Here is a 21241-nt window from a genome sequence, read left to right on the forward strand (position 1 = left end):
CACTGGTGAACCAACTTGGTGCCCCAACCACCAGGCTTAGCAAGTTTTCTGGGAGAAACCCTGCAAAGCTGGATGTCAAAATTTGAGATAGAATATCAATGGATACCAGTCACGCAAAATAAGTCATCTGCAGTTTAAAATTGGTTTTTGGAAAAGAATAAATACTAAGGTACTGCTTAAAGTCTATAAAATAAAAAAAATATTTATAATAAACAGATTCCTAGGAGGAAAGAAATAACTCCTACTTTGAGGTTTCAGGAAGTCCAGCAGACAGCTCGAGGAACACAGACAGATAGTTTCCACGGACGACGCCGTTACCATCCTGAGAATGTCAAACAGTAGTTACCAGCTTTAAACAGAATTCTGGACATTTCTTTTCTAAATTATCCATCAAAAACATTGAAAAACAGCTTCAGCAAATAAAATAGCTTCAGACTTACTGGGTAAACTTTAAGCCTCCAGCAAAGGCCAGATATCTGCAGAGGAGGACTGTAGACAGGGTCAGCCCGCTGCCTCAGAGTGCTACAAACAGAACAAACCTACTTTTAGACCTACAGCAACATGAACAAAGTGGGACTTTTTACTTTTCTGCTCTCCAGAGAACATTTAATAATTAGTTGGATGGAAGGAGCAGCTCTGGCTTCAGATAATGAAGACCTTAATTATGGGTTTAAAAAAAGCAAATAAATGGTAGAAACTCTATAAACCACAAAGATTAATATGGAAAATACTCAATTTCACACATGTATTGATCAACAATACTCCAAAAACACAAAATCTGCCTAGTTTCTAGTGTGAATATCTTAGTATACTTGAAATAATACAAACCTAACTTAGAAGTAATTTCCGCAAGAAATTTAGTTTTAAGTCAGTAATTCCTTAATATTGATGAAAAACTACTAGCTCCACTGGCAAATTATTTCACTTTGTACTTTTTCATCAATATTAAGAAATTATTTACTTAAAAAAGCTTCTATATCTTGCTGAAAAGTTACTTAAGTTAGTCTTGAAAAAAAAATTAAGATATTTGCACTGGAAACTAGACCAAAAATATTTGGTACTATTTTGTGTTATGCAGTGAACCACCACATTGATTGGTTTATTGTATATTCAAATGAATTATTTTATTTCAGAAGCACAATGACACTGAAAAAAGTAGGTTTATTATTATTTAAATGGGGAAACTATTATATATAAACAAATAATTCTTAGCACCACCATGATAAAATTCTCTTTACTTTATATTGATGAGAGTGTTGAGGAACGTTTAGTTACTAAAAGAGAACTTCAAATGTATATGCCTGGGGTATATATGATGTGCCCATGGGTCACGTTAACGGAATATTTTATGTACTTGACCGTTTTGGGGGTTTTTCAACAGTGGAAAAATTTGATGCCTGTCTGTTGGTGGAATTGTGTAGACATTATAGACTTTACGCAAAGAGTTCATCGCAGATGCAACTAAAATCAATCAATAAAAAAATCTTATCTGAATATCATCTCATGGGCACTGAACTAAATGTGTCTTGCCGACCGAAAGCTGACCGAGTGTTGAAGAGTGATGGACTGGACGTTTTGGAGTGCGACTGGTTCAGAAGCGTATTTCAAACCAATGGTTGAAATTCCAGTCTCCATTACACACAGAACAAAAAAATGAAAGAGGATGCAATGTTGTGTTAATCCATTTGTAGTCTAAACAGAGGAGCTGGCAGTTTATCTTGAGGAAATAAATAAAGGTGCAGAAGTTAGTTAGACTGTAACATGCGCAATGCGCTGCATAACCAATGGGGACGCAGCTCCGCCGCTGTGAAGAATTAAACTTAACTCACCCAGCAGTTTTAACAAACGGAGCTGGAAGACATTACCCTCCTGCTCCCAGAAGGAGAGCGGCACTCAGGAGAAGCGCAGCAGATGTAACATCTGTCCGTTTCGGGGAAGTGAAACCACACAAAAAAAATCTTCGTAAAAGCGCCCATCCGGACCACACAGGGTAAAAAGCCGGTAAAGTTCAATTAATTGGTTTGGATCAGACAGATCCAACTGTCTGATGAACCAGCGCAGATTTCTCTGCAGATGCAACCAGGAGGAATTTGTGAGGCTGTACGTTCAGAACCCAGCGGGTGAGGTGACCGTAATTTAAGTGGAGTCTTTAATTTAATTTATTATAAGTTATTGGGGCCACAGTCAGTGGTTTGTGTCACTATGGAGAAAAAGTTAAATGTGTTTATCTGCTTTATGTGTGATGGGATATGGATACACGGCTCAACTAGGTGAACATTAACTAACCCGCATAAAAATGCAGCTCAATAGCCATGTTAATATGATTATAATTTGACAGGCAAAAATAGTACATGACAGATTTTTTTAATGCTGTCAAGTCAAAATGACAGACAAAAAAAATGTCTAGTTCAGCCTCTGGATGTGACACTCTTCAAAACTGGGGAGACAAAAGAATTTGTTGCTAAATTAGGGGAAGTTTGCATTACTCTTTACACTAACTATATCTGTATGTGTGATACACCATAAAGTGGGAGAATTTAATTATCACTTGGTGATAGTCCAGAAAATCTGTTTAAGAATATACGCCACCACACAGAAATTAATAGTATTGCAATTAATTACATATATGGGTTTTTAAAACAAAACAAAAAAAAAAAAAAACTTAAATTGACCAAAATACCCTGTTAAATAAATAAACTAAAAAAAAAGGGTAACGAAGGTTCGGGCAACATCTCACCAGGAGACCGGAATTGAGGAGCCCCGCCCCTCGCTCTTCAGACAGAGTTTGGGGAAGAAGATGGCGGTTGTCCTTTCTTTCTCTCACTGACTGTTCGTCATTACAGGTTAGTAGTGTGAACTGGTGAGGGCTGCCCCCCCTTTAAAAATGTGGAGTAACAATGTATATTTGGATATGATTTGTAATTTGATAGATAGATGTGCTGAAACATTGAAAATAAATAAAGAAAAAAAGGATTTGTTAGGATCGCAGTTAGCTACATTTTGGCTACAACGGTCGCATAACGGCCGTTCTGAAGATGGCTACATGTATCTTTTAGCTCCTTTCCACTCCCCGATTAAACATTGGTACCCTGAGATACATTGTGTTGTTTTATCTGTTAAAAGGGAATTATTATTATTATTATGATTATTGTTATTATTACTATAGACGTTACTTTTTCTCCCTTGCTATGTAATCAATTAAACTGTAGTTTATTCAGTCGGACAGTAGTTATTGAAAACACATTAGAGCGAGCTTAAGGTTTTGTTCATTATTACATCTCCCTCTTGCAGTATTCAACATAATTAATCATCTTATTTGAGAAATGTTTTTTTAATGTACATCGCTGCGCTCTGGATTGATTGGTGAGAGTTGATACCTTTTTATGCAGGTGAAGGCTGTGTGTGTTTTTTGTAGCAGAAGAAGGGACACACTAATGTGATTGTTCTAGGAAATGTTAATAATTTCATGATTTCAATAATTTGTAATAAAGACAGAGTTTGGGGAAGAAGACGGCGGTTGTCCTTTCTTTCTCTCACTGACTGTTCGTCATTACAGGCTCCCCAAGATCAAGGGAAAGCAGAAAGTCTTCAGAAGAAGAAAAAAAAAACAGAAAAACAAAACATCATTTGTTACATTTGTCACTAAAAGTACAGACGTGTAACATATGTCACTGTTTCCACTGTCATGTGTGCATAGTAATGGTTCCATTACAGTTATTTATTAGCTTAAATAACTTAGGCAGAGCTCATGCTTCACCCAAACTCTGCGCAGCCATTTAGTCTGTCAGTAAACTGTTGTCTGCACTGAAAGACAGTTTTTACAGAATTTTACATGTTTCTTTCAGAAACTAAAAGCTACAAAAAAGAGACAAAAATGTTTCAGTAAGCAGAATATTTAAGCTTCTTTCTTTGCAGCCTAAATCAAATATTTACCTGAAGTTGATGAGTACAAAAGTGCTGGAATCATAAGCAGGAACCAGCTCACTAAAAAACAAACATTCAGGTGAGTATGTTCAGCAGTTGTTATAAGCCATGAAATTTACTGAAATCGTTATATTTTGCTTCCACTGAGGTTACCTAGTGAAGTCCGGTGGGACCGGCGTGGTGACGAACGACTGCATGGGTTTACGGTGGACCTGCTGGAACATGAGCAGGATCTCTGGGCTCTTAGAGATCAGCTCACTCTTACTGCACGAGTGAAGCTGTGCAACACAAACGCATGCAAACACAAAGGTCTTGCTGTGATACCACTCAAATATAAAATATACTCAGATATAAATAGTATGTAGCATTTGTCATAGTTCTTTCAAGAATCTGTTTTATCTGATCAACAGTTCATATTTTTACAGTTCTAAATTATTGCTTGACTGCGTTAACATGCTCCATAACCGATGGTTGAGAAAGTACTCAAACAAAAGTACCACATTAACAACAACAATGCAGAACAATGCAGCAGATAAAGCATGTTTTTATTGTGTTTTCTCTCTAAGACACAGTTTAGATCTAGATTTGTGATTCTAAGAATCAAAATTTCAGGGATGACCTGCAGGGTTAAATGTAATTAGGCAAAATGAGAGGAATTATTATACCTTTGAAATGTTTTAACACAAAATAAACACATTCAAGAGAAAGTTGTTTCCCTGAAAAAAGGGACTTTAAACAGACCTAACGAGTGCAGAGTGATTTGAAAACATCGTCTCTCCTGTCCTAACAGCATGAACTTCACTTTTTTGCCACTAGTAGCATTTATTTTGAAAAAAAAAAAAAAAATCCAACAGGAAAGGGATGGAAAGAAGGGGAGTGGGAGAGGACATGCGACCAAGGAAGAGGAGTCAAAATTGGGGCTGCCACTTAGCAGTGTTGTAGTCAAGACACTTAATCTGAAACCAAGTTAAGAGCCCTGCAATACATGACACAATAAAATGCGAAATGTAATCAAAATTGCTTCTCAATTTGACCTGAAAGACCCACATTCCCATAAAAACACCTACATATTAAATATTTAGAGCGGAAATAAATGTATCCAATATCATCATCAATTCAAACTCTTTGTTCAGCTTTGCTTCCATCTCTGTACCACAATCCAGAGGTCTTATGCCATCCCTAAGAAGATAACGTCCTGAGATCCCTACTTAATGTCGGGATCTCTAAAAGCTTCTTTAAGTATGTTAAATCATTCAATCTTAGGGCTAAATAAGGGATGCAACAATAAGTGTTCTTAAAGAAATCTGATTAAACCAGGGAAGTAAGAGAAAATTAAAATGGTAATTTTAATTACCATTTTAAAATTACCATTTATCGTGTCCATGAGGACATGATACAGCTAAATACTGTATCGTGTCCTCATGGAAGAGGTGTGTGGAATTTCACAATGGATTACACAAATGACTTTTTATTTTGCACTTAAGAAAATCAGCTATGTTACAATGAACAAGATCGATAAATTTTGGGGAATCTGGTATTTTACACTTGGCTGATCCAAAATGATATCCAACTCAACGGGTGGAAAGAGGGCTTGTTGTAAGACAAACTGGTGTTTATGCTGGTTGGTCTATTGAGGGTCTGCTGCAGTTTTTTTTCTTCTCCCATGCCCTTATATTTTTTGTATTTGTAAGTGATTATACATGTTCTTGTGCTCTTGTTAAAATCAATAAACATGTTTTTTTTTTTTTTTTAAAAGCACAATGTGACTTAGATGCAACATGTAACACAAGCGCTTTATAGAAACAAACTGTGCTTCATTACAGTACTTCAGACGTAACAAAGTACTTGAACTTTGTTACATTCCAACACTGTCCATAACTATTTTTGGTTATTTATTTCTCAAGCGTTTTTTTTTTATTATGCAAGATTTCTTGAAGTTGGCATTAGTAGGAATACTGAATTTTTGAAAAGGGAATACATTCTTCTGAGGCAGCCAATAATGAAGACAAATCTTTGAGCTTACAGTTTTACTAGGCTAAATAAACTAAAATAAGCTAAACTAGGGTGATTGTGACAGAACAATGTAATTACATGGCATGACAAGAGTGGTTTCTGGATTGCTTTGGATACTAAAACAATTGATCTGTGAACAACGGACCTGATGCTCCACCTCCTGCAGCAGAGATTCCAGCAGCTCCGTCTCCTGGGTCAAAGACGTCTTCTGGCCTGTTAGGGAGGACAAGGCATTTCTATTTGCAGTTTGCTGATGGAGGGCTGCAGATTTTGTGTGTGGGTGCTGCTGAGAGCAGGCATCTACTTGCTCCTGATAAATATTTCAAATGTGTATTAGTCATATATAATGGCGGCTCTGCTCTTTTCAGCACCAAAATATTTTGTTGACGAAAAAGAAAAAAAAAGAAAAAAAAACACCTCAGGCCACATTTTAGTGCAATGACAAATTTAAAATCTTTTCAGATGGGAAAAGCAAAACAAAAGGGCTTCAAGGTGACTGTTGTAAGAATCAATGGTTCCATCTTAGGATTTTACACGTTAGGACATAATATGGAAATGCAACACATTTCCAGATATCAATATTTAGCAAAGATCAGGCCAAAATAAAAAGAAGAAGCTGGGTGTTTCCATTGAGACAGCCTTAATGCAATCTTCCACACACCATCTGAGAAAGATTATTCACAAGTCAGAAACCTTTAAGACACCTGACAATGTTTCCCCAAAAGTGATCATCTCAGGACTTTCAAAGTGTGCAAAACTCAGAGAAAAACTCTTCAAGCCTCCATCAGCAAGTTTAACTGCTAAACAACATTTTTCCAATTTGCTGCTGCTTCCAGATCAGTTTTCGGTGTCCTACCCATGAGAGTGATGAGTTTGTTCTTCAGCTGGTTGTCCAGACGAGCAATCATCATTTCCACCGCGTTCCGGATCTCCCTTACCCTCTCGTCCTTCGCTCCCCTCACAGCCTCCACGTTTCTCTCCTGAGCAAGAAAACGTGAATCAGTGTGTGCTTCCTAGAGGACACTTGTGGTAAAACATGCTGAATAAAACTTAAAAATATTATGTGCTGCTGGGTTGTCATTGTAAATTAGTGGCAGACCAATGACCACAACTGCAGCTGGCTGAAGTTAACAATCTCTGCAGCTTTTTTATGATGCAAGACGTCAGGAATTGATGTAGTGATCTGGGCTTACACAAAAAAATCTAAAAGGAGACTTTTTGATTCCATCTGATATGGGGGGATTTTTCTGCCACAATTTGAGAGCACACATTTTCAGTCTAAAAGTAGGTTTTCATGTCTTTTGTTCTCAAAACTTTTAATAGTTGTCCTTACATTTTCAGTTTGAAAGCAGGACTTCCTGTCTTTCTTCTCAAAACTTTTGCTCTCTTTCAAATATTCACTGTGCTCTGTCAAACCTTTCTCCTCGCACTCAAAACTCGTCTCTGCTCGGATCAAATCTCTGCTTGCAAACCTCTCTGCTCCCTTGAAAATAATTTTCTGCTCGTCCTTGGAACAAAAGAGCACCGTCGCAGGGCAACCTCTCAACCAATAGAATGAAAGTGTTATTACTGGATGTGTTTGTTTGTTTTCCACTAGTGGCTGTGTAGCTACTCTCGATTGGAGCAACCTGCACCACCCACTGGAGAAACAATCTGCTCCGTTTTACACTAAATATCCACCAGCAGTGCGCTACTAGTCACTAGCAGCCTACTGATCATAGTCAGGAGTTCATTCACCAAACCAAAGAAAATGGATCCACAGAACCAACTGTGTTACAACTTAGTCACGACATCTTATCTATCTGTCTATGCATGAAGGATAGGTTTATAGATACATACGTATCTATATTTTATATAAATATAAAATATATATTTTATATATAAATATAAAATATATATTTTATATACAAATATATGTGTATATCAATGATGTGCGGTGAGGATCATGGCTGGTGAGGCACTGACTTAATCAAAATCAAATTTACAAATATAGCCCCCCGGCATGTTGTTGTCATGCGGACAACACTGGAGGGCAAAAAGACAATCCTTTACATGCCATCCATAGCCACACTGTCACGGTAGAATAATTCCGTTAACTCAATGAAACTTGGAAATGAAGGTATTATTAATTTAGTGCTACGCTGCACAGCAAAGGGAAAAGTCACACAAACTCGTTGCCATAGCAACTGACAACGCAACTTTATGTTTCAGGATTCAACACCAAAAAACGCTCAAATATTTCCCACACAAAGAACAGAACATTCAGTCTGCTGGCTTAATGTTTATTTTGCAATTAATAAGTGAATGCTGTGGTAGATTAGCTACCAGTGCTATTAGCTAATCTAACACAGCAGTTTGAAAGATTTAGCGGGGGTACGCAGTACCTGCAAGAGAGAGGAGCATCTGTCTGCTATAAAAGAAATCAACGGGTTCACTGTGCAGCCGTGAGTTCACCCACTAATCAGCCGTGACTGATTAGTTTTTCCAAGAACAATCTAAAACACAACTTAATCAGTTAATAAGTAGCTTTTCTCCCATTTCATATTGTTTCTGAAATCTTAGTGCTTTACTAGAGCAGGGCTCCAATACGCCGATAGCGGAAGGTTTTGAGTCGATCTCAGCATTAGGTGACAAACTGAACGCCGCCAGGAGGCTGAGACCAGCAGGTCCTCCTCTGATTGGCTTAAAACGTTCATAACTTTATTAAAGAACAACAAAAAAATCAACAAAACTTGTTCAAATTAATGACCCAACAACAATAATAATCTCAGTGATTATTGTTTCAACAAGGTGTTGCGCAAATCTGTGCGTTTCGGTTCCATTACCAAAATAACTAGCAGAGCAGGAGTTTAAAATTAACTATTCAACCACCACTGTGTTCAGGGAGGCTTATTAATGATGCAAAATAAATATCAAGCCTGCAAACCTAATATAACGGACTGAATGTTTTTAACATAATCTCTGATCGGCTTGGGGAGGGCAACAGGAGGTTGCCACGGCAACGGGTGTGCTTAAATGACAGAGAGGGAGAGAATAAAAAGGTAGGAGTGGTTTAGAGTTGATCACCTGTTCAGGTTGTTTTACCTTTGCTGTGGCTCATTACAGCCGCTGTAATTTCTGAACGTTCAATAAACGACAAACTTGGACTAATTACCTCGTTAGTCCGAGTATACGTCATTTACAACAAACATCAAACACGGTAAATATGTTTCATTAAGTATTTAACAAATGACTTCTACCGCGATAATTATGTGAAATTAAATTAATTGTCTAATAAAATAGTTTGGTGCTGTCAGGCTCAGAGTCTGAGAGGCTTTTCCTTTATCAAACATTTTTTTCCCTCTTATTTAGTGGAAATATTGATGTTGATGAGACTTAATGAGAACCTTTTTCAACCTTTATAGCTCCACTGTTGAAAATGAAGCTCTAACATTCACAAATGACATTGAAATAAAATCCAGTCCAACATCTGGTTTGAGGCGATTCCTCTGGAACCTGTTGGAGGAAAAATATAATTCACTGGGGAAATCTGCCCCAGTGAATTATATAGTAGGCTGCCCCAGTCATTGTTGACAAAATTCAGAAGATGAGCTTTAACCTAACAGAGCTCTGTGGTTCCTCCTATCAGTGTGAGAGTCAGGGTGAGGAGGAGCCATGTTAGGAAGAGAAGTGGAAGCTGCAGGATCTTCAGAACAAACAGGTCATGATGCTGGGCTACTGATTATCCCTCTGTCTGGACACAGGATCAATAGAACCAGTTTAAAAGATAAAATGAATGGTTATATGCCAGACATGGAAAACTGGGATGACTCCATGCCATGATGTTCAGAATTTAGGTCTCATGGCATCTCAAGGTGTTAACATTGCAGCCAGTGGGCTGAAGGAAATACAGCTTTATTTTGTAGCAATTCAAGAGCTACCAGCTTTTATCGCTTCGCAAAAAAATTAATCAGCACAGAAACTCCAAAGCACACAAAGAAGCCTCTCGCTAATTGCGTTGGCTTTTTCGTGTGCTGAGGAGCGATCATAAACGGCAGAGAACAGATTTGAGGTGAGGCCAGTGTTCTATCTGTCATACCCGTAAAACCAGCATACCTTATTGTAATGCGCATGTGCACATCGATGTTACGTCACATACTGCTTACTCAGCAGATTTCTTAGAAATCCGTCATACGTGTGTGTTATGTTTCTCAGAAGTTTACAGTAAATGTTATTTAATAAAGCTGCTATGTTAATCAATCATATTAACATAAATGACGTTTGTTGTTTCCAACATCGTCATTTTAATTTAATGTTTACTGATCTTTCAGATTGTGTTCTTGCATTATTACTTTGCTATTAACATTTTATTACTTAAAAATGGTCTCAAAACAACAATAATATTGTTTATCAAAAATCAAAATTTGTTATTGTGACAGGTCTACACACATATGATATATTATGTAGTTAGTTTATTACCATGGATGGCATAGTTACTTTAAAAGTAATTTGATTACTCAATGAAAAATTCATTTATCAGCTAGAAAATGTGCATCTCTTTTCCCTCCATCGTTTACGTTTGTGTCGCTGGTTTTGCACATGAAACGTATCTGGATGATTCTTTTTTGCGGCAACATTCCATGTCCCCATGTTTTGCTTACAATTATTTTGTGTAAAATGTGCCAAATATTTACAACAAAGTATTTTAATTATACATTTAGATGTTTGCCATTATTCAAATATATATTAAATATCTTTTAAATATTATTTTGTTCTTTACACACCTTTTTGTGACCGACATGTTCAATTTCATTGTGTCCCCAGTGCAGTGTAATAGACTTCCTCATGAAGTTTAAACTATAAAATATATATTTCTGTTTTCTGACTAAACATTATTTTAATATGCAATTGAATCTGTTGAAACTATTTTTCTTATTTGATATTTTCCTCATATTCTACATGTCCCAGTACTAACTTTCCACCCTGTTAGGATGTTTCCTTTTTGTCTTCAAAAAGTCTAAAATTCCATAAAAACCATTTAATGGAAGTGACATCAAAGGTTTTGAAGTAAATTCAACCATGGAAAACAAAGTAAGCTTCAACTGTCACCATCTCTGTACTTTTTCTTATCTTAAATATGTTAAACCTGGATGAGAAAAAGCTTTAAGTTCCACCCTGTTAGGATAGATTGTGGAAAATGTTTATTCAGTATATGGCTTGTCCAGAAAAGGTAAACAGCTACCCCAAGATGAAGAAGTAAAGAGTCCTCACCACTTCCTGCACCAAACTAATGAGCTCCATGAGGCGACGGCGCAGTTTTCCCACTTCCTCCTTCACCTTGGTGACGTGCTGTTCATAAATCTCCACCAAAGGCTTGAAGGTGTGGCCGCCATGCTGCAGACAACAAAGAGATCTATCATTCAGCTGCTTCAACCTCTAGAAATATTTTCTGATTAATTCAAAATGTGACTAGAATAATTATCTGATTATTCTAGTCAATAATCAGATAATTGACTAGAATATAGTTTCTGCTTAGTATTCCATTTGTTGACTTTTTTTTAGATAAAATTGATTTTATAGAGAAAGTTGACTGAGTAATATAGCAGTATCTGTGCATGTGATTCTTCTGATTTATTTATAACTTTGGATTCAGTCTGTAACATATAAAACATAAAAACAAAAGCTCTAAACATTACCATTCCTCCCCAGAGGGCACACTGGTGGCAGATGCATTTCTTACAGGTCCAGCAGAAAACACTCAACTTCTCATGGTGGTTTTCACATCTGCTCAGTGTTGATGAAGAGAGAAACAATTGTTTTATTTTTGTTAATTTTGTTCTGTTTTCAAAAAATTGATAGGGTTTATCAACTGTTCTCTAATATATTAAAGCTTAAAACTGTTATAGGGCCTTTAAAATCTAAATAAGTTGCTGCTGGCCACGCCCATGCCCCAACTCATTTTCAAATTCTACAACTTTACATCTCAGAAAAGAATGACCTCCTGCACAACCAACAAGAATACAACAAGTGGTTTCTGGTTGACAAGTCAACAACACTTCTCTTTTCCAGCAGCCTTTCAGTGCATACAGCAGTAAAATCATTATAGTCGAATGTGACTTAACAATTCAGAGGTTTTTGAAACGACTCATTTTCCAGACACCAAAAATTTTTTACTTATTGTCAAAAATAAGTAGGAAAAAAACACGTCATGGTGACTTTTTTGGGCTTCTTCTAGAAACCCCAAATGGAAGTATAAAAACATCTAAAAAGTGAATTTTTCATAATAGGTCCACTTTAAAAACTGCCACAGGGTTAAATTATAAAACAAAAAAAAGTGAAAGGTTTTAGGAGACACTCACTTGTCTTTGTCATTGTCCTCATGTTTGGTGAGACTGCAGAGTTGCAGGGTGTCCAGCTGCTGAGTGACCTCCTCAGCCCAGCGACAGTTCACCAGTTCCCTCAGCTGCAGTGGAGCTCTGTTTGAACAACAAGCACTAAAACTGTAACTGATTCACAACTGACACGTCTGATAAAACATAACATTAACCTTGTGTAAATCAGGCAGGTTGCTGCCTTCAAAGCTTTAAACACAAGGTAAGATTTGGTAAGATTTTTGTACAACTTGAAATTTCTTTAAATAAAAATACTAAGGCAGTATCTTAAGCTAGAAATGCAGTACTTCGTTCAGACAAATACAGCTGAAAGTGAAGATCTGTGTGGATATAAGAAGGTGTAAAGGTTCTCACCGACAATGTGGACATTGGGCTCTCTGCTCAGTCAGCCATCGCTGTCAAACAAGAGATTCCAGCTCAAATACAACCAACACAAGGATACAACATAAGATTTACAGGAACATATGAAGGTTAGCCTAAGATCCTTACAAACACAAAAACAATCTGACAAAATCTGATTTAACAAAACCACTGTTCTGGAATATTTAATATAAGGCTTTAGACATGGAACCTGCAAGAACTTGATGGATGGTTGGATGAATGGATGGGTGGATAGCTTTATGGATAGATGGAATGTTGGATGGATGGATGTTTAAGATAACATCAAAGGGAAAAAGGATAGAAATTCAAATATCTTTCAACACTTTATTTTCTATTCCTATATTTATTCTTCTTATAAAAATCTAGCTTGTCCAGACTTCTCTAGATTGTGGAGGAAACCTATAAATAATTTTCTCAGACTTCATCCATGTTCTTCTCTGGTTTATAATAAACATTGTTCTTCAAAGCAAAGATTAAAGAACTGTGCTTTGCAGAGAAAACAGGTCAGTTCCAGTTTGTTGACCACACCCACCCGAATGCAGCTGAAGCAGCAGAGTTTGGAGCAGTGGGGGCAGAGGCGTGCATCCCTCAGTTTCTCCATGCAGATGAAGCAGCGAAACACCTCAGCAATGCTCTGCAAAAAGACAGAGGACAGTTCAACACCAAACTCCCCACATGGCTAAACAAACATCACTGAGACATGAGTCAAACTTCCTGCCCATGTTGTATGGGTTAAATAAGTACAACTGTAGTCCATATGTACTCACCTCAACACTTTGTTCGTCCATTTCAGCCAGTTTGAAGTTGTCAGGTTCAGCAACTTGAAAAAGTTGTTTGAAATAAAGTAAACATGCAGCACCTGCAGATATTAGATTTTTATGAATGATTACTGCAACCAATATCAATGTGACTTTTTTTTTTCCAAAAGAATTTGAAACAGGTGAAGAACTGAGATTAGAGGAGTTCTAGGTGGAACATATTTACAGAAAAAGAAAGTTTTTCTTTTTATCTTAAATGCAAATTGTATGTATTTTAGCACAAATTTGGCTTACTTACTGCTCTGACTGTGTTGTTTTTCCAGGAAATTGCCTTTTTTGAGTCTGTATACTCTAGTTAATGACTAATTGATTACTAAATTAGTTGACTATTATTTCAATAATCGATTAATCACACTTAATCGTTTCAGCCCTTAAACTCCTTAAATGAGCCACACTCTACTATCAATCAACACATCTTCTGAACCCTCTGAGCAGTTTTTAGTGTCACAGGACAGCTCGCCAATCTAATATAGAAACACAGAAAAAACACATTCACACCTAAAGGCAATTTTTTAGAGTAATTAACCTAACAGTCTTGTTTTTGGATTATAGGAAGAAACTGGAGTGCCTGGAGATAACCATGTTGGAGAAAATGCTGATTCAGGAGCTTAAGGGCTGAGCAGTAGCCAATGAGCCAATGTAGTCCTGACTCTGAACTCAACTTAAATCTGTTTGACCCCTAAGTGTCATCTGATGGTGTATCAGAGACAAATGTGACCCACATGATGGCGTCAAGCCCATCATTATTAAAATTATCATAATTTTAAAAAACGGCGCAGATGACAAAATATCACATCTACAAAGTACAGTTTTACTTTGGCACAAGCACTTTTAAACGGATAGTTGGATGTTATACATGAACGGGCCCAGTCTCAGAAGACATTAATATGTCAAAAGAAAACAGAAGAAAAAAAAACAGCGCTGTCGCTGATCAGAACTGCTCATACTATAACTAAACACAAACCCGATAAATGAACCCAGACTGACTGAAAAACAGGACAGCTTTTTTTCTCCTCCCCAGAGAGCAGTGAAGCCATGATGTAGCAGCCTTCTGCGGGAGGCTGCCTCACCTCTTCGGAGTCTCCTCCTCGGCTCCCTCTGCTTCACCTGATCAACAAACCGTCACAAGTGGCTGCATCACATTACAACATCGCCATCAGTTTGCAAAGAACAAGTTAAACAAAACAATTTGCGTCTTAAAAAAAAAAAAAAAAAGCTCGATTAGGTTTATAAGAACGTCGTCTCACAGCGTATTATTGAAAAGGCCACATTCTGGGCCAAACTGAAGATGTAGCTGTTTGCACTGTCCCCTAGCGATCAGCTTCTTCTGTGGATTTTCACCATCGTCACCACTCCTCTACGTTCCATTACCGCCCCCTGTTGTAACAGTGGGTCATTACAGCCTTTGTTGAACAGGCCGAAAGCGCTTACAATCATTAAAAAAGAATATGTGTTCCTATGACTCATTTATCAGATCAAAGGTACCTTTTGAAAATAAGAACATCCATAACAGAATAAAATATAAATATATTCTTTATTGTCCCTTAGTGGGGGAAATTCAGGTGTACCAGCAGGCCAAATGAAACCATACATTCACACAAAGGTAACAAGACAAAACGAAAAGAGACTCTGCTGTAAGGACAACTTTACATCATAAGAAAAAAGAAATACTACACTCGTACTACAAATAGCATTCTCATATAAAAAGAAATCTGCAAAGGATAAAGGTAATGTTAAAAAAGCAGGTACAAAACTTTTTTTTTTTATTAAATCCACATTTCTAAGTGGAAAAATCCTTAGATAACATAAAAAAGACTTGAAACCATCAATCATGAATACACCCTTTGTCTTTTTACTCTAAGTCATCCAGTTGGAGAATGTTTCTGAATATATATATATATATATATATATATATATATATATATATATATATATATATATATATATATATATAGGTGTTGAGGAGTCAAACACCAACTCCTTGTAGACCACACAGTCGCCCGAGACTGCAAAACCCGACACACCAACCTGTGCACCGCTTGGATTGTTTTCAAGAAAGCCTATGACTCAATGCCACATACCTGGATCATTGAATGCTTAGAGATGTACAACATCAATAGGACTCTAAGAGCCTTCATTGCAAACTCGATGGGGCTGTGGAAAACCACCCTTGAAGCCAACTGCAAACCACTTACACAAGTGTCCATCAAATGTGGCATATACCAAGGAGATGCTCTGTCCCCACTGCTGTTCTGCATAGGCCTGAACCCCCTCAGCCAAATCATCAACAAGACTGGCTACGGATACCGACTTAAGAATGGGGCCACAATCAGTCACCTCCTCTACATGGATGACATCAAGCTGTACGCCAAGAGCGAGCGAGACATCGACTCACTGATCCACACCACCAGGATCTACAGCACTGACATTATGATGTCATTCGGACTAGAGAAGTGTGGCCGGATGGTTACAAAGAGAGAGAAGGTCGTCCGCACAGAAGGGGTCTCACTCCCAGAAGGAACAATAGCAGACATAGAGCACAGCTACAAGTACCTGGGATTACCACAAGCAAATGGCAACCTCGATGAGGTCACAAGGAAAGGAGCCACAGCCAAATACCTCCAACGAATAAGGCAAGTCCTGAGAAGCCAGCTCAATGGCAAGAACAAGATCCGTGCAATAAACAGCTATGCCTTACCAGTAATCAGATACCCTGCCGGAATAATTAGCTGGCCAATGGAAGAGATGAAGGCCACGGATGTTAAGACTCGGAAGCTACTAACCATGCATGGAGGGTTCCACCCCAAATCCAGCACCCTGAGACTGTACACAAGCCGTAAGGAAGGAGGCAGCGGACTAGTGAGTGTGAGAGCCACTGTCCAGGATGAAACATCCAAGATTCATAAATACATCAAGGACAAAGCCTCAACGGACGATGTGCTCAGCGAATGTCTCAGACAATGGGGAACAGAGGACGAGGTGCTGGAGGAACCATCATGGGAGGACAAGCCCCTACATGGGATGTACCACCGACAAATAACTGAAGTGGCTGATATCAGGAAATCCTACCAATGGCTGGAGAAAGCTGGACTCAAGGACAGCACAGAGGCCCTCATCCTGGCCGCCCAGGAACAGGCACTAAACACCAGAGCAATAGAGGCTCAGATCTACCACACCAGACAAGACCCAAGGTGTAGGTTGTGCAAGGAGGCCCCTGAGACAGTCCAGCACATAACAGCAGGGTGCAAGATGCTGGCAGGGAAAGCATACATGGAACGACATAACCAAGTGGCGGGCATAGTGTACAGGAACATCTGTGCAGAATATGGACTGGAAGCCCCGAGGTCAAAGTGGGGAACACCCCCAAAGGTGGTGGAGAATGACCGAGCTAAGATCCTGTGGGACTTCCAGATCCAGACAGACAAGATGGTAATGGCGAACCAACCGGACATTGTGGTGGTGGATAAAGAACAGAGGAAAGCCGTTGTGGTGGATGTAGCAATACCAAGTGACCACAACATCAGGAAAAAGGAGCAGGAGAAACTGGAGAAATACCAGGGCCTCAGAGAGGAACTGGAGAAGGCCTGGAAGGTGAAGACCACAGTGGTGCCTGTGGTCATCGGGGCAGTCACCCCCAAACTGGAGCAGTGGCTCAAACAGATCCCAGGAACAACATCAGACATCTCAGTCCAGAAATGTGCAGTTCTAGGCACAGCCAAGATACTGGAGGAGAACCTGAAGCTACCAGGCCTCTGGTAGAGGACCTGAGCTCAGAGGATGAAAGAGACCACCCGCGGAGGGTGAGAAGGGAATTTTTATTTTATTTTATATATATATATATATATATATATATATATATATAAATTCCCCTCTCACCCTCCGTGGGTGTTATATATATATATATATATATATATAATTATTATTATTATTATTATTAATAATAATAATAACAGGTGTCCCTGGCATGTTTTATACTTTCTGTTGCCCTTTAAAAATGAAGATGCTCTTTCTTCACTTTCTAATCACCTCAGTATAAAAACAAATATTGTTCTGTCTTCCACATCAATACCAATGCATCACTTTTTAAATGTTTTTTACTAAAGATGTGCTGTGACTGCTGTGAGAAACCTTTATTCTCTTAAAGCATGAATTTTCACTCTTTAGTCTACGCTTCCTGATTCTTTTATGTTTTTTGTCGTAAGATTTTGACATATTTATAACTTTCTATTAAACTCTATATAAATTGTGACTTTTGTTACTTTCTATTACATTCTGTACATAAAACATTGCATTCTGTTGCCATTTTTACATGTTCAATGTCTGAAGTGTCCAACCTTTTTATTTGGAAAAAGAACTGCATGGAAATCAGAGCTGACAAATTTACAGGGATGAGCTGCTCCACGCCATTGCTGACCTATCTCAGTTGGCAGGAATAATACAAACATCACCTTGTTATCCAAAGCACCCTGAGGATGACTCCACTCAGCCCTTTTTTGTATGGATGCACACACATGTGTGCTGTATATTCGCAGTAACCCTATTGTTGTTTTATGCAAACGGTCTGAAGCTGGATAGGACGCACAGAGACACATGCAAATCAGCTTATCAGGCGGCGCAGGCTGCACAGCAGAGATGAACGCTTCTCCACTTAGGAAAATGCTGATGAGCAACTGTGGATTTCCAAAACTCTTTATCCCAACACCTTGTCCTCTTGAATAAACCAAGAAAGACAGAAAAACGTGAGAGCAGCTCTAAAACTTTACACCCTAAGGTAAGACACTCTCTGTTTATGAATGTTACAAGTGGGGTTTGTGCAGCGGTTTGGAGGGGAGGGCGCATTAGAATAAGCTCAAGATCATTTTCCTGGGTGGCCTGAGTGCTTCATTGTCCTGGTAAAGTTACAATCCTGTAGGAAAATCAGCTATATTTATCATTACAGATATTAAGATGAGCTCAGACCCAGTGGAGCAGTCGGATGCTCCGGCTGACCAGAAAGGTAAGGAAATTTAACCCTGAACAGACCTGAATCTAAATAACACACAGATGTGAGTCAGAAAAGCTGCTATGTTTGGTTTGAAACTGCAGGACTTTCTCCACAAATCACTGTTTACAAAACATTAGGAGTGGATTAAATTTCCTGAAATGTAAGGTCATGTTGTTATTTTGAGGCATCAAGACATTTTCTTCATAGACGATCTGTGAGTACATGCCTTTTTCTTTTTTACCTTTTGCTCTTTTAGGGTCTCCTCTGCTGAAGTATTTGCACAATCGTTGCTGTATTTAACATGCAAAACCTTGGTTTGTCATAAAAAGCAGAAACCTTTAGGTGTTTTGTGTGGAGTCACTTTGGCAGTTGGTTTCTGTTAGAATATGTGCCTCAAGCTATTTTTCTGAGAGACACAGAAAGCCCAGAGGCTGAGGATGCCAGCCAGCCCGCCACACTGAAAAATCAGGAACAAGCTGAATAAAATGTGGAACTTTTATTCAAAACAATGGCCGCATGAGAGAAGTGAATGCCTTTGCTTCATGGAAGTGATAAATGACTCAGTTCTTTGTCCTTTTAGACCTTTTAAAATCGCCAGCGGAGTGTCATCCAAGCAAAAAAACTTTGGAGACAATCCAAAACAAACTACAGATGGAGGGGTTTTCTTTATAGTTTGGGCGAGGGTTCACTAAACAGAAAAAGAAACGTTTATCTCAGGTATCTCCACCAGCACCTGCTCCCTCTGCCTGCCTCCTAGAAGTTTTGTTTGTACACTAAGCTAATGAAGGGATCTCAAGTGATCATGTGCAAGTAGTTCCCTCCTGGCAAAATGTGTGTAAATCTATATGTAGAGTACTGTGAAAAAGTATCCGTTCTTAAATGTCTCAGATCTTCAAACTACTTCAATCTCAAATGAAAAAAAAGGATAAAAACAGTGTCTTCAGCTGGAGGTTTCTTCAAATAAGCTGTAATACAGACCACTACAGGAGAATCTTCAAGAAGTTTGATTTGATGAGTTATAGCAACATATATTTTCTCTTTGGGATCAATAAAGTGTTTTTTCATGGTTATATAGTAATATCTCAATCAGAGTCCAGCCTGATCTTTAAGTAGGCCATTCCAAAATCAGCATATTTTTAAGCCATTCAGGTGTGGACTTGTTGGTTTGCTTTGGATTATTGCCCTCCTTCCTAACATAAGTGTCATGAAATGTGTTTTTTGGTGGTGAGGATAGATGCGAAGGACCCAGGCTGAAGTGAGAAAATGATTATTTTAATGATGAAGTGTACAGAAGTCCAGGCAGCACAGGTGAGCAATGAGACACTGGCAGCAATTGTAAAATGGCACAAAAAACAGGAACGAGGCAGAAACAGGGACAAGCAACAATAGAAAAGAATCTAGGAGGGAACAAGAGAGACAGATGGATTTAAATACACAGAGGGTAATGGGGAAAAAGAAGGACAGCTGGAAACAATCAAGGGGTATACCCACAACACAGAGACTCAATTAACTGGAAAAAACACACACACAATCCAAATCCTCACAAGTTTACTTAAGCTTAATGTCACAAACTAGCTGTGTTTCCATCTTTTTTTCTTAAGTTTTTTTGGCTTTACGTGAAGGTGCTTTGACAGGAAGGTATGGTAATGAGAGAGAGGAAAGACATACAGCAAAGGTCACCAGGCCAGGAATCAAACCTGCAACAGCCATGTCAAGGATTAAGGCTGTGCTTGACCCCTGTGCCACCACAGCGCACCTGTGTTTCCATTGACCATAAAATTACACAAATTTAAATAACAGTCAATTTGTTTAATGGAAACATGATCATTTTGAAAAAAACATGTTCTCTGATAAGCAGTTTTTCCTCTAAAATGAGGTGGTTTTTCAAAATTTCTGTTTCGCAAAACTGCAACAATTTCATATCACACCATTTTGTAAACAGCAGTAAAGTGCAGCTGACTCTAGAGAGCTCTCACAGCATTGCAAAGTTCATAAAAAGTTGGGTGTTATTCGAAAATGTTGAATCCATTAAAGTGAAGGTTGTGCTTGGCTGGAACAAGTCTCTGTGGAGAAATGCACAAACAGTTAGATCTGCAAGACAACTTTGCTGTAGGACCAAATGTAAATGCTGTAAAACTCAACTTCACCTTTATTATGAAATCTACAAAGGAAGACTGTGTAACTATCACTAAACATTAAAACATATTTATGATTTTTGTGAAGATCATAAACAAAAACATTAACAATGCTCAAGCTTCATTTGCAACAGCTAACAGGCTCACAAACCCTCCTGTCACTGCACCACCTGAACTGTGATCTAATGTAGCCTACAATGAATTTCCCAACTTTTTTGCCAAGAAACTTCAAAAAATTTGAGGATTAATCTAGACATCCACACTAAATCCAGTACCAATGCTGTACCCAAACATAAAAAATGCAGAAAACATGACTCAATTTCAACTACTTAGCTATAAAAGCCTAGAAGAAATCATAAATCAATTAAGCTCAAGTTCCTGCTTTCTTGACATTATACCCACACCTTTGTTTAAAAAAGTCCTGCTTGTCATTGCAAATGATCTGATCCAAATAGTAACTCATCGCTCTCTTCAGGTGTTTTCCTCCAGGCTTTGAAAACAGCAGTTATCAAACCACTGATAAAAAAGAACAATCTGGACAAATCACTACTGCAGAATTACAGGAAAATCTCCAACCTTCCATTCATCAGCAAAATTATTGAAAAGCTGTTTAAA

At 38.2% G+C, this 21241-nt stretch overlaps 2 protein-coding genes across 3 annotated transcripts in view; one reads left to right on the plus strand and one right to left on the minus strand.

Annotated features, from left to right (window-relative positions):
- Positions 1 to 14905, minus strand: part of trim37 (tripartite motif containing 37) — a 60030-nt gene extending 45125 nt beyond the window's left edge. The window contains exons 1-13 of one of the 2 annotated variants that reach the window (XM_088012375.1): positions 14578 to 14905; positions 13457 to 13548; positions 13222 to 13323; positions 12663 to 12703; positions 12276 to 12392; positions 11613 to 11700; positions 11188 to 11310; positions 6794 to 6917; positions 6083 to 6150; positions 4078 to 4202; positions 3934 to 3984; positions 441 to 522; positions 246 to 322 (exon numbers count right to left, since the gene is read on the minus strand). In XM_088012375.1, the coding sequence (XP_087868501.1) occupies positions 246 to 322; positions 441 to 522; positions 3934 to 3984; positions 4078 to 4202; positions 6083 to 6150; positions 6794 to 6917; positions 11188 to 11310; positions 11613 to 11700; positions 12276 to 12392; positions 12663 to 12703; positions 13222 to 13323; positions 13457 to 13477 (1019 nt within the window). In that variant the 5' untranslated portion in view covers positions 13478 to 13548; positions 14578 to 14905. The remainder of the gene's footprint in view (positions 1 to 245; positions 323 to 440; positions 523 to 3933; positions 3985 to 4077; positions 4203 to 6082; positions 6151 to 6793; positions 6918 to 11187; positions 11311 to 11612; positions 11701 to 12275; positions 12393 to 12662; positions 12704 to 13221; positions 13324 to 13456; positions 13549 to 14577) is intronic. The other variant, XM_088012376.1, reaches the window with a different exon arrangement.
- Positions 14906 to 18099: 3194 nt separating this feature from the next.
- pou2f3 (POU class 2 homeobox 3) overlaps positions 18100 to 21241 on the plus strand; it is a 54407-nt gene continuing 51265 nt past the window's right edge. Inside the window, exons 1-2 of the mRNA XM_015012665.2 lie at positions 18100 to 18278; positions 18447 to 18503. Coding sequence (XP_014868151.1) covers positions 18455 to 18503 — 49 coding nt within the window. The 5' untranslated portion in view covers positions 18100 to 18278; positions 18447 to 18454. The remainder of the gene's footprint in view (positions 18279 to 18446; positions 18504 to 21241) is intronic.

This window comes from Poecilia mexicana, unplaced genomic scaffold, assembly GCF_051168715.1.
Source record: "Poecilia mexicana isolate PSO_F unplaced genomic scaffold, ASM5116871v1 scaffold_14, whole genome shotgun sequence".
NCBI lineage: Eukaryota > Metazoa > Chordata > Actinopteri > Cyprinodontiformes > Poeciliidae > Poecilia > Poecilia mexicana.